The following is a 13211-nucleotide window of genomic DNA, read 5'->3' on the forward strand; positions in this document are numbered from 1 at the left end:
CTTACCTCACTTTTATAATATAAATTTTCTCTACTTCTAATATATCATTCAACAACTATTATCTAGTGATTTTCTTTGCTTCTAAATTCAAATATTAATATTTATAAAATTAAAGTATAATTTAATCTTAATTTAATATATCAAATGTTATCGCGCAAAGCGCAAACCAATATCTAGTTTCATAGGTTACCAATATCAAATGTTGAGTTACGTTATTCAAATCAGCCATAGAGTTCAAATTTTTGCAATGTTAATACATACTAAAAATTAATATAACTTATGATAATTATTTATATATAAATAAAGACTTGTAATGATAAGCATTTCTTCACCTTATTATATAAAATAAAAGAAGAAATTAATACTCCATCAACATAAAATAAATACAATGATCAACAATAATTTTAAAATACACAAACATAATAATAAGATAGTATTTCGAATGAGAAAAGAAGAAACTACCGAGAGATAAACAACATTTAAGGATAAAAGACGCATGCAACAGTAAAAGAATGCAAGGAAAAATATTCTAATAGCCAATAGGTGAACTTAAAGCAGCCTTGGTTTCTAAAACTTTTGCCTTCTCTTGCATGATAGTCTCCAAAAATGCTTCATAAGATGCCAATTGTTTCTTAAGATCTCCCACATGTTGAGTAAAAATGTTTATCTTCAAACGTATCTCTTCAACTTCCTTAGTGACACGTTGTTGGGAATCCAATAGTTTTTGCAATGCATCTTGAGAGAATTGTAAATTAGGAAACAAAGCACGCTTTTCAACATCATCCAACCAATCCTTATCAAAGGCAAATCTGCGCATATCTTGTAATAACTCAACAAATTCAGAGTGGCTTGAGCCTAACACATCCAACACACTATGTGTTTGGAGGAATTTTAATAGCTCAGCTAGACAGTTGTAGGCATAACCCTTGTATCTGTTACTCACTGAACTGTCTCTTAAAAGAACTGAAGGATGCTTTACAAGGAAATCAGTCAACACAGACAAGTTCTCATAATTCAAATGCTTATTGGAGACTAGTTGCTCAAGCTCCCAAGTGACTAGAGAAGTAGAACTCAAGTCTTGCACTATTTGAGAAGGGTTCCCTAATCATAATGAAGAAAAGACAAGTTAAGCCTCTTGAGAACTAAAACAAAATCATTACAAATAACAGTAAAAGAGAAAATACCTTCAGAAGGAGTTTGAAATGCAAGAGACAAAGGAATACTATTGCTAGGAGAGGGCTTAGATTCTGAAACTGTAGTAACATCATCCTTAGGAAAGTGTTTCTCAATGATGGAGCTTACTTTCATGACAGCATCATCAATTACAGAAACTGAACAAAAGATAAGAGAGAAGAGAGTTGAAATTCAAAATCAAAATGGTGATAGGTACTAATGAGGTAACTTGAGAAATTAAAATTGATCCAAATAATCTTCACCTTTATCATTATTAGTCTTAGTAGTTTCCACAGAGTCTATGACATCAACATCTTGTTCCTATATTTACCAATGATATTATCACATTCAAATAATAATATTTGTAATATCAGCTTCACTATATTTACCAATATATATTTTAATTAGGAAGATCCTGACTTCATAATAGAAAGAATAAAAATAATGAAAACCAAAGAATAAATGTCTGAAACCCATGATGAACTTACTAATATTAAATGAGTTGAGGGTGTTAATGTAGTTCCTTCTTCAACACTTATCTCGGTATCCTGTTTAAAATTAAAATGATGTTTAAGTTGGTAGTATAACTCAATTCCTATATTGAAAAAGAGTCAAAAAGAATACAAGCAAAATATATAGAGGAAATGCCTTTTGTTTAGAAGCAACTAATTGTATAGGTGAGTCATTCTTTGTTTCTGAAATGGTGGACAAAGTTGCTGCTACACATTTTTCGGATGTAGAACTGTCCTCTATTTCTTTCAAAAACTGTGTAGCATGAAAATGTAAAATAAGTTGTAGTATATTTGTAAACAGTGAGGTGGTACTGCATGTATTACATAATTTACCTGAGAAGGTTTCACGGTATTATCAATTTCTCCAAGTGGATCCATTAATTGTTCATTCATCAACTCCTGTAATAAGAACACAAGCATTAGTGATCTTAAGCTATTAATTACATCCATTACTAACTAAGGCCTTAGAACATTATTGAATAATTATATATTTGGAGAGGAATATCTAACGAATTTTACATGGCCAGCAAATTACTTCTGATTTTTTGTAATAGGAACATTTTCATAAATAGCATGTTTGATTAAAAGACATTGTCGTGGTGATTGTATTCAGGTATGAATAAATAGATTGATATTGACCTGTGAAAAAGTCAGCTTGTGTTCTGATGCTGCTTCAACTTCAATCTCAGCTGCAAAATCTTTAGTGGTTTTTGTACTTGGACCTTCACTACCAGTATCACTGCCTTCATACTCTTCTTGTAATTGTGCAAATAGACTCTCCAAAATTAAACAAGTTTCATAATCTATATATAGCAAAATATTATAGATTAACATCTTGAAATGATATAGCAAATTAATTAATAACAATATATATGGCAAATCATATCTTGTAATAGTTCAAATAGACACATAATAGTGTGTACCTAAGTTGGAATAGGAAATATGGAAGATATTGATTTTACTGTCGGTTGTTGAATCACAAGTGAGAGAGAGGTTTTGACAGTTCTGTACAAAACGATTCTCTACAGCCTGAAATTGAATTCCTTGGTTCTGGCAAAGGCTTGGTAGGTTAACAAATGCTACAATTTTCAGATTTGGAACCTCCACTTTCTGATTATCACATTCACTTTTGAATATTTCCTCTAGCTCATTTGCTTCTTTTATCATCAGAACCTTTAACTCAGGAAGCTCTTTACATATTGAGACTGGAAAGACAGATTTCAACTTGTTGCACTTTACTACAGCAAGTGCTTCTAGCTTTGGAAAGCATGTTCTTGAACACAAGGAATTGGAATTTGACGTCTTTTGATTCTCCGTATCATCTTCAATGATATGCTTCAACTCTTTGCATTCTTCTATTATTAGACTTTGCAATTGTGGTAGGCATCTTAAAATAGAATTAGAAAAAATTATTTCCAATTTTTCACATTGCACTATATTTATGTTTCTTAGGTTTTGGAGAGCAAAAGAGTTTTTGGGACCCAAAAAAAGAGACGTCATCAAAGCCAGAGTATGCAACTTAATATTTTCTAACTTTATGTTCATCTGCTTTTCATTTACATGATCCATCTTCCCACTCAATTCCTGCAATAAATGAATGGGAAATAAGCGCATACTTAAAATAAGAGTAACAAAATAGTACATAGAGCTCAAATTAGACACATGAGATAAGAGGAATTGTGATAAGCACCAATTGACCCAAGTACATGATTACCCTTCCTTAAACGTTAGTTAGTTAGTTAGTTATCACAAAAGAAGAAAACAAACATACACTACTACTCAATATGTGGTTTAGACAACAAATCTTACACATACTTTCACACTTATTCCATAATCCTAAAATTGATGGGCTAGTGTAAGCATAATAATGTTTAAGTTATTCCATGTAAACAGTAATGTGAGTGTGTATATCTGATCATTATCCTTCAATTACTCAATTAAGATCATGGAATAGTTTCACAAAAAAACAAAGATATAAGGAAAGAGGGATAATACCTTCATGGATGCACCGTCCATAGATCTTGTTAACGAATGAGGAGTTATGAAATCACCAATAGATTTAATATCAACCTTGGAGCAATTATTGAGTTTAAGGAGTTTCAAACATGGAAATGTTGTGCCATATTGTTTGGGACACATGGCTACTAAACTTGGCAGATTGACAAGATAGAGATATTCCAATGCTAGAAAATGAATGTGAATCTCTGTGTGGTTTTGATGATCATCACTGTAGGGTCCAACTATGTATTCCAATTGCACGCAATCTTCAACATCAATGTGATATAATTTAGGAAAGTCTTTACACATGGAGCTTGGACAGATACATTTCAAGTTGTTGCAGTTTACTACATAAAGCAATTCTAACTTTGGGAAGCATGGGTTTGTAGACGGAAACTTTGAGGACTTTTTATTCTCCAAATCATCTTCAATAATATGCTTCAACTCTTTGCATTCTTTTATTGTTAAATATTGCAGTTGTGGTAGGCATCTTGATACAGATGTGGAGAAAACAATTTCCAATTTTTTACAATGCATTATAACTAACTGTGTAAGACTTTTGAGGAAAATATAGTTTTTGGGACCCACAAAAGGACATGTCATACCAGACATATTATATAAGCTAATATATGTCAACCCTGTATTCATTTCTTGTCCATCTATTTCATCGAGCCAAAAGATATATCCTATTTTGGAGTCACTTAAATCAAGTATTTCCAATTTCTGAAAATACTCCACGTTCCCACTCAACTCCTACATTTACGTACATTAAATAAATTACCACTATGATAATAACGTTTCTAAAATTCAATAAAAAAACATTTCTAAAATTAAACAAAGTTAACAGACACAATACAATTTCCTTTTACCAAAAGCTTTATAAAATTATTCTTTGGCCGTCATCCATTATTTTATTTATAAATAAAAAATAATATCAATTTTGTACATTAAATAATTAATAGTTAAGTTAGTTAGGAATGAATAATTTCTTGGTTCGATTGTTTTTATATGAAAATAATGTTGGTGCTCACACTTTTGCAAAAGTTACATAGTTTAACAAATTAGCCAGTAATATAGAATACTTTGTGTTAACCATCATGCATTAAGCCACCAAGGCTGGATGCTAGTGACAGATTTAAGTAATTGATAGGGCTATTAGTTTTTATGTCATTTGTTCAAGTAAGATTTAAATCATTGACTAATTTCACAAACAACAAAGATATATGGAAACAGCGATACCTTCATGGTTGTACGGTCTACAGATCTTGTAATCGAATGATGAGTTAAGAAATCGCCAATAGATTTGAAAGCAACATCATCACATTTTTGGAATTCAAGTTCTTTCAAAGGTGGAAATGTTATGTGATATTGTTTGGAACACATGGCGGCTAAACTTGGCAGATTCTGAAGCACGAGACATTCCAATGCTGGAAGATGAATGTGAATCTCAATGTGGTTTTGATGATCATCAACATAATGTCCAAATATGTATTCCAATTCCACACAATTTCTAACATTGAGATTTTTCAATTTCGGTAAGACATTGCCCAAATTATTATTACAACTGTCATGATCTTCAGTGTCTATTATGATGTGCTTCAATTCATCACAATTCTCAATTGTCAATGTTTCCAGCAACATTCTTGGAACAATAAACAAGATAAATACTGATTTTATCTTCGCAATATTAGTCAGTTGAATATCTTTAATATTGCACAAGATTTGTGATTGTCTTGAAAAACATTGAACATGTTCCCATATGTTATAGTTGAGGCAATATGAACTTGATTCCTATAATGTAAACCAATTAAAAAAGAAGTTAAACAATCTCATAGTGTGCGAAAATAAAACTAAAGAAAATGTAAATATATCATTTTTATACGAAATTTTCTCTTATATAAGTCTTAAAGAGTGGCTTACATTATCTATAATTAATTTAATGCATCAAGTTTTTTACTTTATAAAATAGTATTTAATTTCTAATACTATTGACACTAAAAATATACACATTATATTGTATTATTATTACTTATTCGTAATAGGTGATTCATTATTATAGTAATAGTAGACTTTATATTTAAGATTGTTAATATGCACAGATGTAATGAATATCTAATAAAAAATAAGAATAAAAAGTTTGTTATAAATTAAGCAGCAAAAGATAGCATGAAAGAAGGTGAGAGGGTTACCGATGATATTAAGCAATCCTGCTGTTCATCGTCAGAAGTTGGCGGTATTTTAGTACATGCAGTACTTATCCATGAAAATATATTGCCTTTGATAGGAAGTGATTGTGTTTGTGACTTGGAAGTGTCTCTAGAAATGGAAGATGGCTCCTTAATAGACGAAAAAATTTGGGGGAAAATATCGATAAAATTTGGTAAACTACCAAGCTTCATTTGATTTAGGGAATCAAGTTTGACATTTTGGCCAAATATGTATTTCAACTTATCACAACTTTGCATTGTGATAGATTCTAGTGCCGGAAGATCATGAGCAGAGAGAAATGGAAGTATTAATTCAAAATTAGGACACTTTTCAATATAAAGAACTTTCAATTTTGGAAACAATGATCCACGACTCATGCTATCATTATCATCATCACTTGATTCCTCCCATTTTCTTTCATTTATTATTATGTATTCAAGTCTTTTGCAGTCAATTAATTCCAACTTCTCCAACAACACTAGACTACGAGAACTTTTCTGTTGAAATAAGGAGATCAACATCGGACATTCCTCCAATAAAATGCTCTTTAGATTGCAAAGGTTAAGATTGCACTTAAATAAGCTTTGCAAATGTTCACAAGCCTTGATCGATAGCTTCTCTAAACTCCCAAAAGAGTCAAAGGAAACATGACCATTGCACAATTCTTCCAAATTTTCTAATTTATAAAGATCTAGTATAACCAATTTGGAGTACACATTTGGTACTTGAGAATCACATAGCTTAGTGTCAATAAGGAATTGTAATTGTGAAATCCAATGTAAAAGAAGCTCAACTAAATTATTCATACCTTGATCTACAGGAACAATCTCAGGCATGAGATTTCTCCATCCCTTTTCGATTCTTCTTAGTTGAAGAACCTCAGCTGTTTGCATACAGTACTTGAGGGTTGATTCAGATAGAACCCTTTCAAAATATATAACAGACACACACTTAATTAATGGTGAATGCCTTGATGTAAAATTATCCTTGATATGAAAAATTTTCAATTTAGGAAAACTTATTTCTTGGCAAAAAATATTAAAACTGTATAAGAAATACAACTCTTCAAGTAATGAGCATCCTTTAATCACTTCAAATGGATTATTCCTTAGAATTTCACAAGAGTCCAAATTCAACAATCTTAGCTTCTCTAGTTTTGTAATTCCATGTGGCAATTCATTAATTTTACAACTAACCAAATCAAGTGTCTCAAGACTATGCATGTTTCCCAAAATAGAGATGTCACCCAAATTGACATTCTCAAAAAGAAATGATCGAATATTCTTCAACGACTGGATTGATTGTATGAATGGTAAAGTTGGTTTATAAAAATTAAAATCAAACAATATATGAAAAACACGAAGGCCTGTATTATTTCCAAAAAATGTATTTGGGAATTCTACATTCACATTGTCCCAACCTCCATCCTCATGCATGTAGACAATTAGAATTTCAAGCTCATAACCACCAAACTTGCAAGAAAGAACGTCCATTAACTTGCCTTGGCATAACAAATATTTAATATTATTTTCCCTTTCAACCAATGCCTTTTCATTTTTATTAGAAATATTTATTGTTTGAATCTTTTTCTTTGCTATTCTTTGGGCAGCATCACGAACCAAGTCGTGCATTTTCACACTCTCTTCTTGATTGGCTTTCAATAATAAACAAGAATCTAACAGTTTATTTTTGGATATAACTACTTGACTTCGTGCATCTTCGTAGCTATCATAATCTTCACCAAAAATTCCTGCTCCTATGCCAAATCTGGTTAACCTTTCTATAGGAATATTTTCATCTTCTTGAAATACAGAACACAACAGGAATAGTCTCTTGGCCTTTTCATTCTTCATATTATCGTAACTAAACTTCAAGCATTTATAAATTTTATCTAGTTCATCACCATCATCACCACCGCGCATGGACATATGTTTCTGCAAGGATTTTAAGGCGGCATCCCACTCTTCCGGACGTTGTTCTCCTTTCAAACTACTGGCAATAGCAGCAATTGCAATTGGTAATCTTTTGCATTCATTTGCAATTTTATGAGCCTTACCGAGCAAACTTTTGGATGAATTGCTGCATAGACCAGCATGCCTTTTGAACATGTTCCATGCATCTTCTTCAGATAAAAGCTCCAGTTGTATCGTCTTATTGCATCCCATTCTGTTGCATACCGATATTTGGCGTGTGGTTACAAGAACTCTGCAACCTTTGTTATTGTCATTATATGGAATCCCTATTTCCTTAAAATCGAGATCTCCCCACACATCATCCAATATTAGAAGAATCTTCTCACCTTGAGTCAATCTTTTCCATAGTTTTTTGGGTCGGTCTGATTCACTATCGTCATTCAAATTCAATCCCAAGGGTCCAGCAATATCATCTTGAATCTTTTTAATATCAGGAGAATTTGACACTGTCGTAATGATGGCTTTAGTAAATTGTTTGGATTGCTCAAGTTCGTTACCCACTTTTATGGCTAATGTAGTTTTTCCTGTGCCCCCCATTCCTTGCAACCCGATTATATAATTGTTGTCATCTTTCAGTGCATCCAAAAGCTCATTGTATATGGATTCTCTGCTTTTAAAAGAAATATAGAATTGAGGTTGATTGCTTTCAACACCTGGAAGACGAGCAGGGAGTCCAATTGAAAGTTCCTTTCCAGTTTTCATTAATTCTTTAATACGATCCTTTTTATTTGCTAGTTCCTTTCCCCTTATATATCGCCATATGCAATTAGGACAAAATCCAAAACAACATTTTTGGTTTGTTTTGGTGTCTTCTTGAATGAGCTTATCAGCTTCTTTTTCCCAATAATCAACATTACTTTGAATATCTTCTCCTCTATTGGTTGCCACTTCAACACGTTCCTTGATAGTTTTGCTTTCTGATACCAACCTAGCCTTTTCTTCTTCGAAATCCTTAGCGATGCATGTGAAGCAACATATATAACTTGATTCTACCAACGCCCCTTTAATCAATTTCTCTACGTATGACTTCGCCAAATCAGGCATGAAACTCTCCATCTAAATAAATTTTATTAGATCAAAGTTAGGCATATATATATATAACAATTCTATTAATACATATTAAGCCCATTACCTATAAGATAGTCTATTTAAACAGATTAGTGATTGTACTTTTATTATTTTTGAAATAGTGTAGATAAGATAGTCTATTTAAACAGATTAGTGATTGTACTTTTATTATTTTTGAAATAGTGTAGATAAGATAGTCTATTTAAACAGATTAGTGATTGTACTTTTATTATTTTTGAAATAGTGTAGATACATTTTTCACAATATATTTTATTGTGTATTGGAAATTAAAAAGGTTGATAATTAATCTCGTCCATTCAAAAGAAACCTTTTAAATTTGTTCAAAAATAATGTTCGAGAAAGTTCAAAAAAAAATTCATTTCAATATTTAAGTTTAAGGTTTTTTAAAGAGATTTTGTAATACCTAATTTATCTTTGAAATCGATAAACTAAATTATGAAATTTGATCATGTTTAAAAATGGAGTGTAGATCGAAATTATAAATCATATCCAAATAGCAATTTTTTCTTACTTCCTTCCTTTTTTCTATTTTTTTTTTTCTTTAGTTTTTCTTTTCTTTTGTTAGTTACATCCTTCCTTCTTTCTCTCTTATTTTCTATTTCCTTTCTTTCTCTACTTGTTTTGCTAACAACCATGACAACATTGTTTGCAACCCCACAAAGTAATAGTAATGTTGCTTATGTAATGTTTAAACCAATTGGTGCTAATGTTGACCTAGCATGTTTGTTTAATAGTGTAAAAGACAAGAATAATAGGAAGAGTGTGATATGTGATTTATGTCAATTTGAAACTACAGGGGGAATTACTATAGCAATACAACATCAGTTAGGATTAAAGAGAGATGTAAAAAGCTGCATAAACATGCCACCAGATTGTAAGCTATTGTTACATGCATAATATGATGAGAAACAAGTACTAAAAGATGGAATATTAAATGAGGTGGATGTGAAATTGATGATGATGTTAATGACGATAAAGCTGAAATAAGGAGAATTCGAAGTGGAAAAAGAGCAACTGAGGCCCCTTTTTTTGGTTTCCAAGAAGACAAAAGTTCCACTGGATTCAATGTTCATGAAAAAAGGAAAACAAAAATTGAGGAAATGCAAGAGGCAAACAAGCATAAATGATTTTTGTGACAAAGAAGCAAGAGCAAAACGGTTACACTCCTTGAAAAAGAGTTGGAATATACAAAGGGCTTGTTGAATGGTCATCAAGAGCAACACACAAAATTCGTATGCTCAAGTATGTCAGATGGTTGGACAAACAAAAATAATAGGACTTCGATAAATTCTTGGTGAATTCTACAACGGGAACAATGTTTGTGAAAAGTATTGATGCTTCTGCCTACGTGAAGACTAGGATTAAGATATTTAAGCTATTGGACAATTTTGTTGATGAGATTGGTGAACAAAATATAAGATTGCAAATTGCCTCTTAGGATTGGGAGGAGCAATAAGACAAAGGGCAACATTAGCTCCTAGTAATTGAAAGTTCATTTCTTTTCTTCATAAAACTTTTAGCACACAACAACTTATGTATAAAAATAATGAAAATGATTGTTTCATTGCAGCTGAGTGGTGCAAGATTTATGGAGCACAAACTTCACTTTTGCAAGTATTGGCCATTAAAGTGTTGTGTTTGACATGCAGTTCTTTAGAACGTGATCGCAATTGGAGTAATTTTGAGCATGTAAGTTAAAACTTGTTATTAAGTTATAAAGTATTCTACAATATAGGTTCATATTAATATAGTAAAATAACATTTTAAATTATAATACATAGATTCATTTCAAGAAGAGAAGTAGATTTGAGCATAAGAGGTTGGAAGACTTGTTTTCGTTAAGTATAACCAGGCTCTAAAAGAGCGCTATGATTGTCGTGATGTTATTGATCAAATTGTCTTGAATGATGATGATGATTATATCACTGAATTTGAAGTGGGAGACTTGGGGGAAAATGGTGAACCTATTGAAGAATTAGTTTATGTCGGTGATAATCTAACTTAGACTAATGTTGTCAATGCAAGTAGGGATAATTATGAGTTGTCGGTCTACACTAGGCGGGCATAAATAGAAAAGGCAGCTGCAAGTGCATCTAAGGAAATAGCACAAGAAGTTGTGGTAAAAGAAGATGTTGTAGAAACTGAACCTATTTATGTTAAAGATGATGGGAAGGAGGAGGAAAACAAAGAATATATTGAAGTTGATGGGGATGAGGAGGACGAAGAAGAGGAAAAAGACTATGTTGAAGATGATGATCATCTTTGATTCCTATAACTTGATGTTGGAATTCAAAGTATGATTTATTATTCTTTTACTGTACAATTTCCTAAGTTCATTGGTAGAACTCCTAGTCAAATACAAGTTCCTAGTATTTGTAGTAATTATTGTAACCTTATTTTAAATAGAAGATGTGTAATCTTGTTTGAGACACACAAGAAACACATAAAACATATTTTATGTGGTATGAGTAGTGGTTCATCCTAGGGCTGTTCTCCTTTTTCCAATTATGTCATAACCCTTCCATTTGTTTTCCTCTTCAAAATTATGTGTTCCAGTTGTGCTTTACCATTCCAATTGTGTGTATATTGTTCTAGTGCAACCCACTACCACATACCGTCGTGCAATCCTCCGACGCATAATTAATTACCTCGGGAAGACTTTTGAGACTTTTGATATTTAGTATTTAAATGAATGTTTTGATTAAGATTAGAGGTTTTTTATTACTATTTATGAATGTTTATGAGTTTGAAACATTGTTTAATTTTGCATGTTTATATAGTATTATTTATGTAATTTATCCAAAAAATAGAGGTAATCGCAGTATCTCAAAACCCACTATTCCGGTTTTCGAGGTTGGCTGCGATGCACCGCTGTTTGGCATTAGCTACCTAGATTTTCGATTGGTTTCAGACACCGATGGGTTTCTTTTCAGAGCCCGAAGTCGGGCTTCTCCACTCATATGTAACTAAAAATTGAAACCGACAATCCTATAAACCAATCTCAACTGCCAGTATACATGCATTTTGGTGTTCAGATATGGCGGTTTCAGTTGGACTCCCACCTATATTGTATTATCCTCTCTTAATAACTTTCTGTTTTTCTGTTATGAGAAGATTAAGATAGTTATCTTATTTTTGTTTACTTGCTTAGTGTATTGGTTTTGCTATATATATAGAGAGAGAGGCCATTCATCCTCCTTTCTTTGTAATTCAACATTATTATTCCTTGATATCTCAAGAAGAGCTATCTTCAACCTTTCTAATTGTTCCTTGAATTTCATCAGAACTTTTAAGGTTATGTTAGATATATATAACTACAATGCTAGTGAATCGAGAAAAATAGAATAAGCATGAATCAATTAACTAATGTTAAAACGTTGACTAGTCTAAAAATTAAACAGAAGTAAACAATAAAATAAAACAAAATAATGAGATTGTGTGTTGAATTATATTTACCTGATTTTGAGAGAATGGTGAAGTGGTATGAAGAAATTTGCAGTTAGTTGAATGAAGTAGCAGAAAGAGAATAAGGGAAATAATGTTGAATGGAATAATAAATTTATGGTAGAAAAAGAGAAAAAGTAAAGTAGGAAGATGAGAAGAAGAATATAAATATTAATAGAACAAGTAAAGTAGATCATTGAATGATGATAGTAAGCTAAGCACCGCACTGATTCCTTCCTTGACATCATCTTCATTACGTCAACCTGATACACACAAAATGGGGGATTAGGATTCTTCCTTCTTCTTTGGTTAGGGTTCAATACAGGAACACACTACAAATACTTACTTCTTTTTCCAACAAGTAGTTACTTTTATTTTGTGTATGTAAATTAGCAAGGTTTTTTATTTTTTTTATCTAGTGTTAGTTTGTATTCGTTTTTGTAAATTATTTAAAAAAAAATGTATTCATGTAAGTTTAATTTTGTTTTAAATAACAAATAAAGAAGAGATGAAAATAAATAATAATAATAATAATAATAATAATAATAATAATAATAATAATAATAATAATAATAATAATAATAATAATAATAATAATAATAATAAACCACAAATTTTGACCAACACATATGTTTATCATTTGATTTTCGTTTCGTGTATATTCACATTTTTTATTTTTATTTTTCATTGCAGTTTTTTTAACCATCATTAGCAACAGAATAATTTAAAAATAAAATTAAACTACAAAATAAAATTTAAAAATAAAATTATAATAAAAAATAAAATGTACAAAAAAAAAGTTTATGAACTGGTA

At 31.1% G+C, this 13211-nt stretch overlaps 1 protein-coding gene across 2 annotated transcripts; it reads right to left on the bottom strand.

Annotated features, from left to right (window-relative positions):
- Window positions 1-358: 358 nt before the first annotated feature.
- LOC101500233 (uncharacterized) lies at window positions 359-12544 on the bottom strand. Of its 2 annotated transcripts, XM_004500295.4 has the most exons (13): window positions 12410-12544; window positions 6700-8920; window positions 5873-6615; window positions 4923-5474; window positions 3681-4436; window positions 2609-3269; window positions 2325-2488; window positions 2019-2084; window positions 1822-1938; window positions 1662-1721; window positions 1437-1494; window positions 1185-1331; window positions 359-1101 (listed from the first exon to the last, which is right to left on the bottom strand). In XM_004500295.4, the coding sequence occupies exons 2-13, from the start codon at window positions 8918-8920 to the stop codon at window positions 530-532; spliced, it is 6117 nt and encodes a 2038-aa protein (XP_004500352.1). In that variant the 5' UTR covers window positions 12410-12544; the 3' UTR covers window positions 359-529. The 2 variants fall into 2 exon arrangements, with proteins under 2 accessions (XP_004500352.1, XP_004500351.1); XM_004500294.4 differs by having other exon boundaries at window positions 5873-8920.
- Window positions 12545-13211: the final 667 nt, after the last annotated feature.

The sequence above is a fragment of the Cicer arietinum genome, chromosome 5 (assembly GCF_000331145.2).
Source record: "Cicer arietinum cultivar CDC Frontier isolate Library 1 chromosome 5, Cicar.CDCFrontier_v2.0, whole genome shotgun sequence".
Lineage (NCBI taxonomy): Eukaryota > Viridiplantae > Streptophyta > Magnoliopsida > Fabales > Fabaceae > Cicer > Cicer arietinum.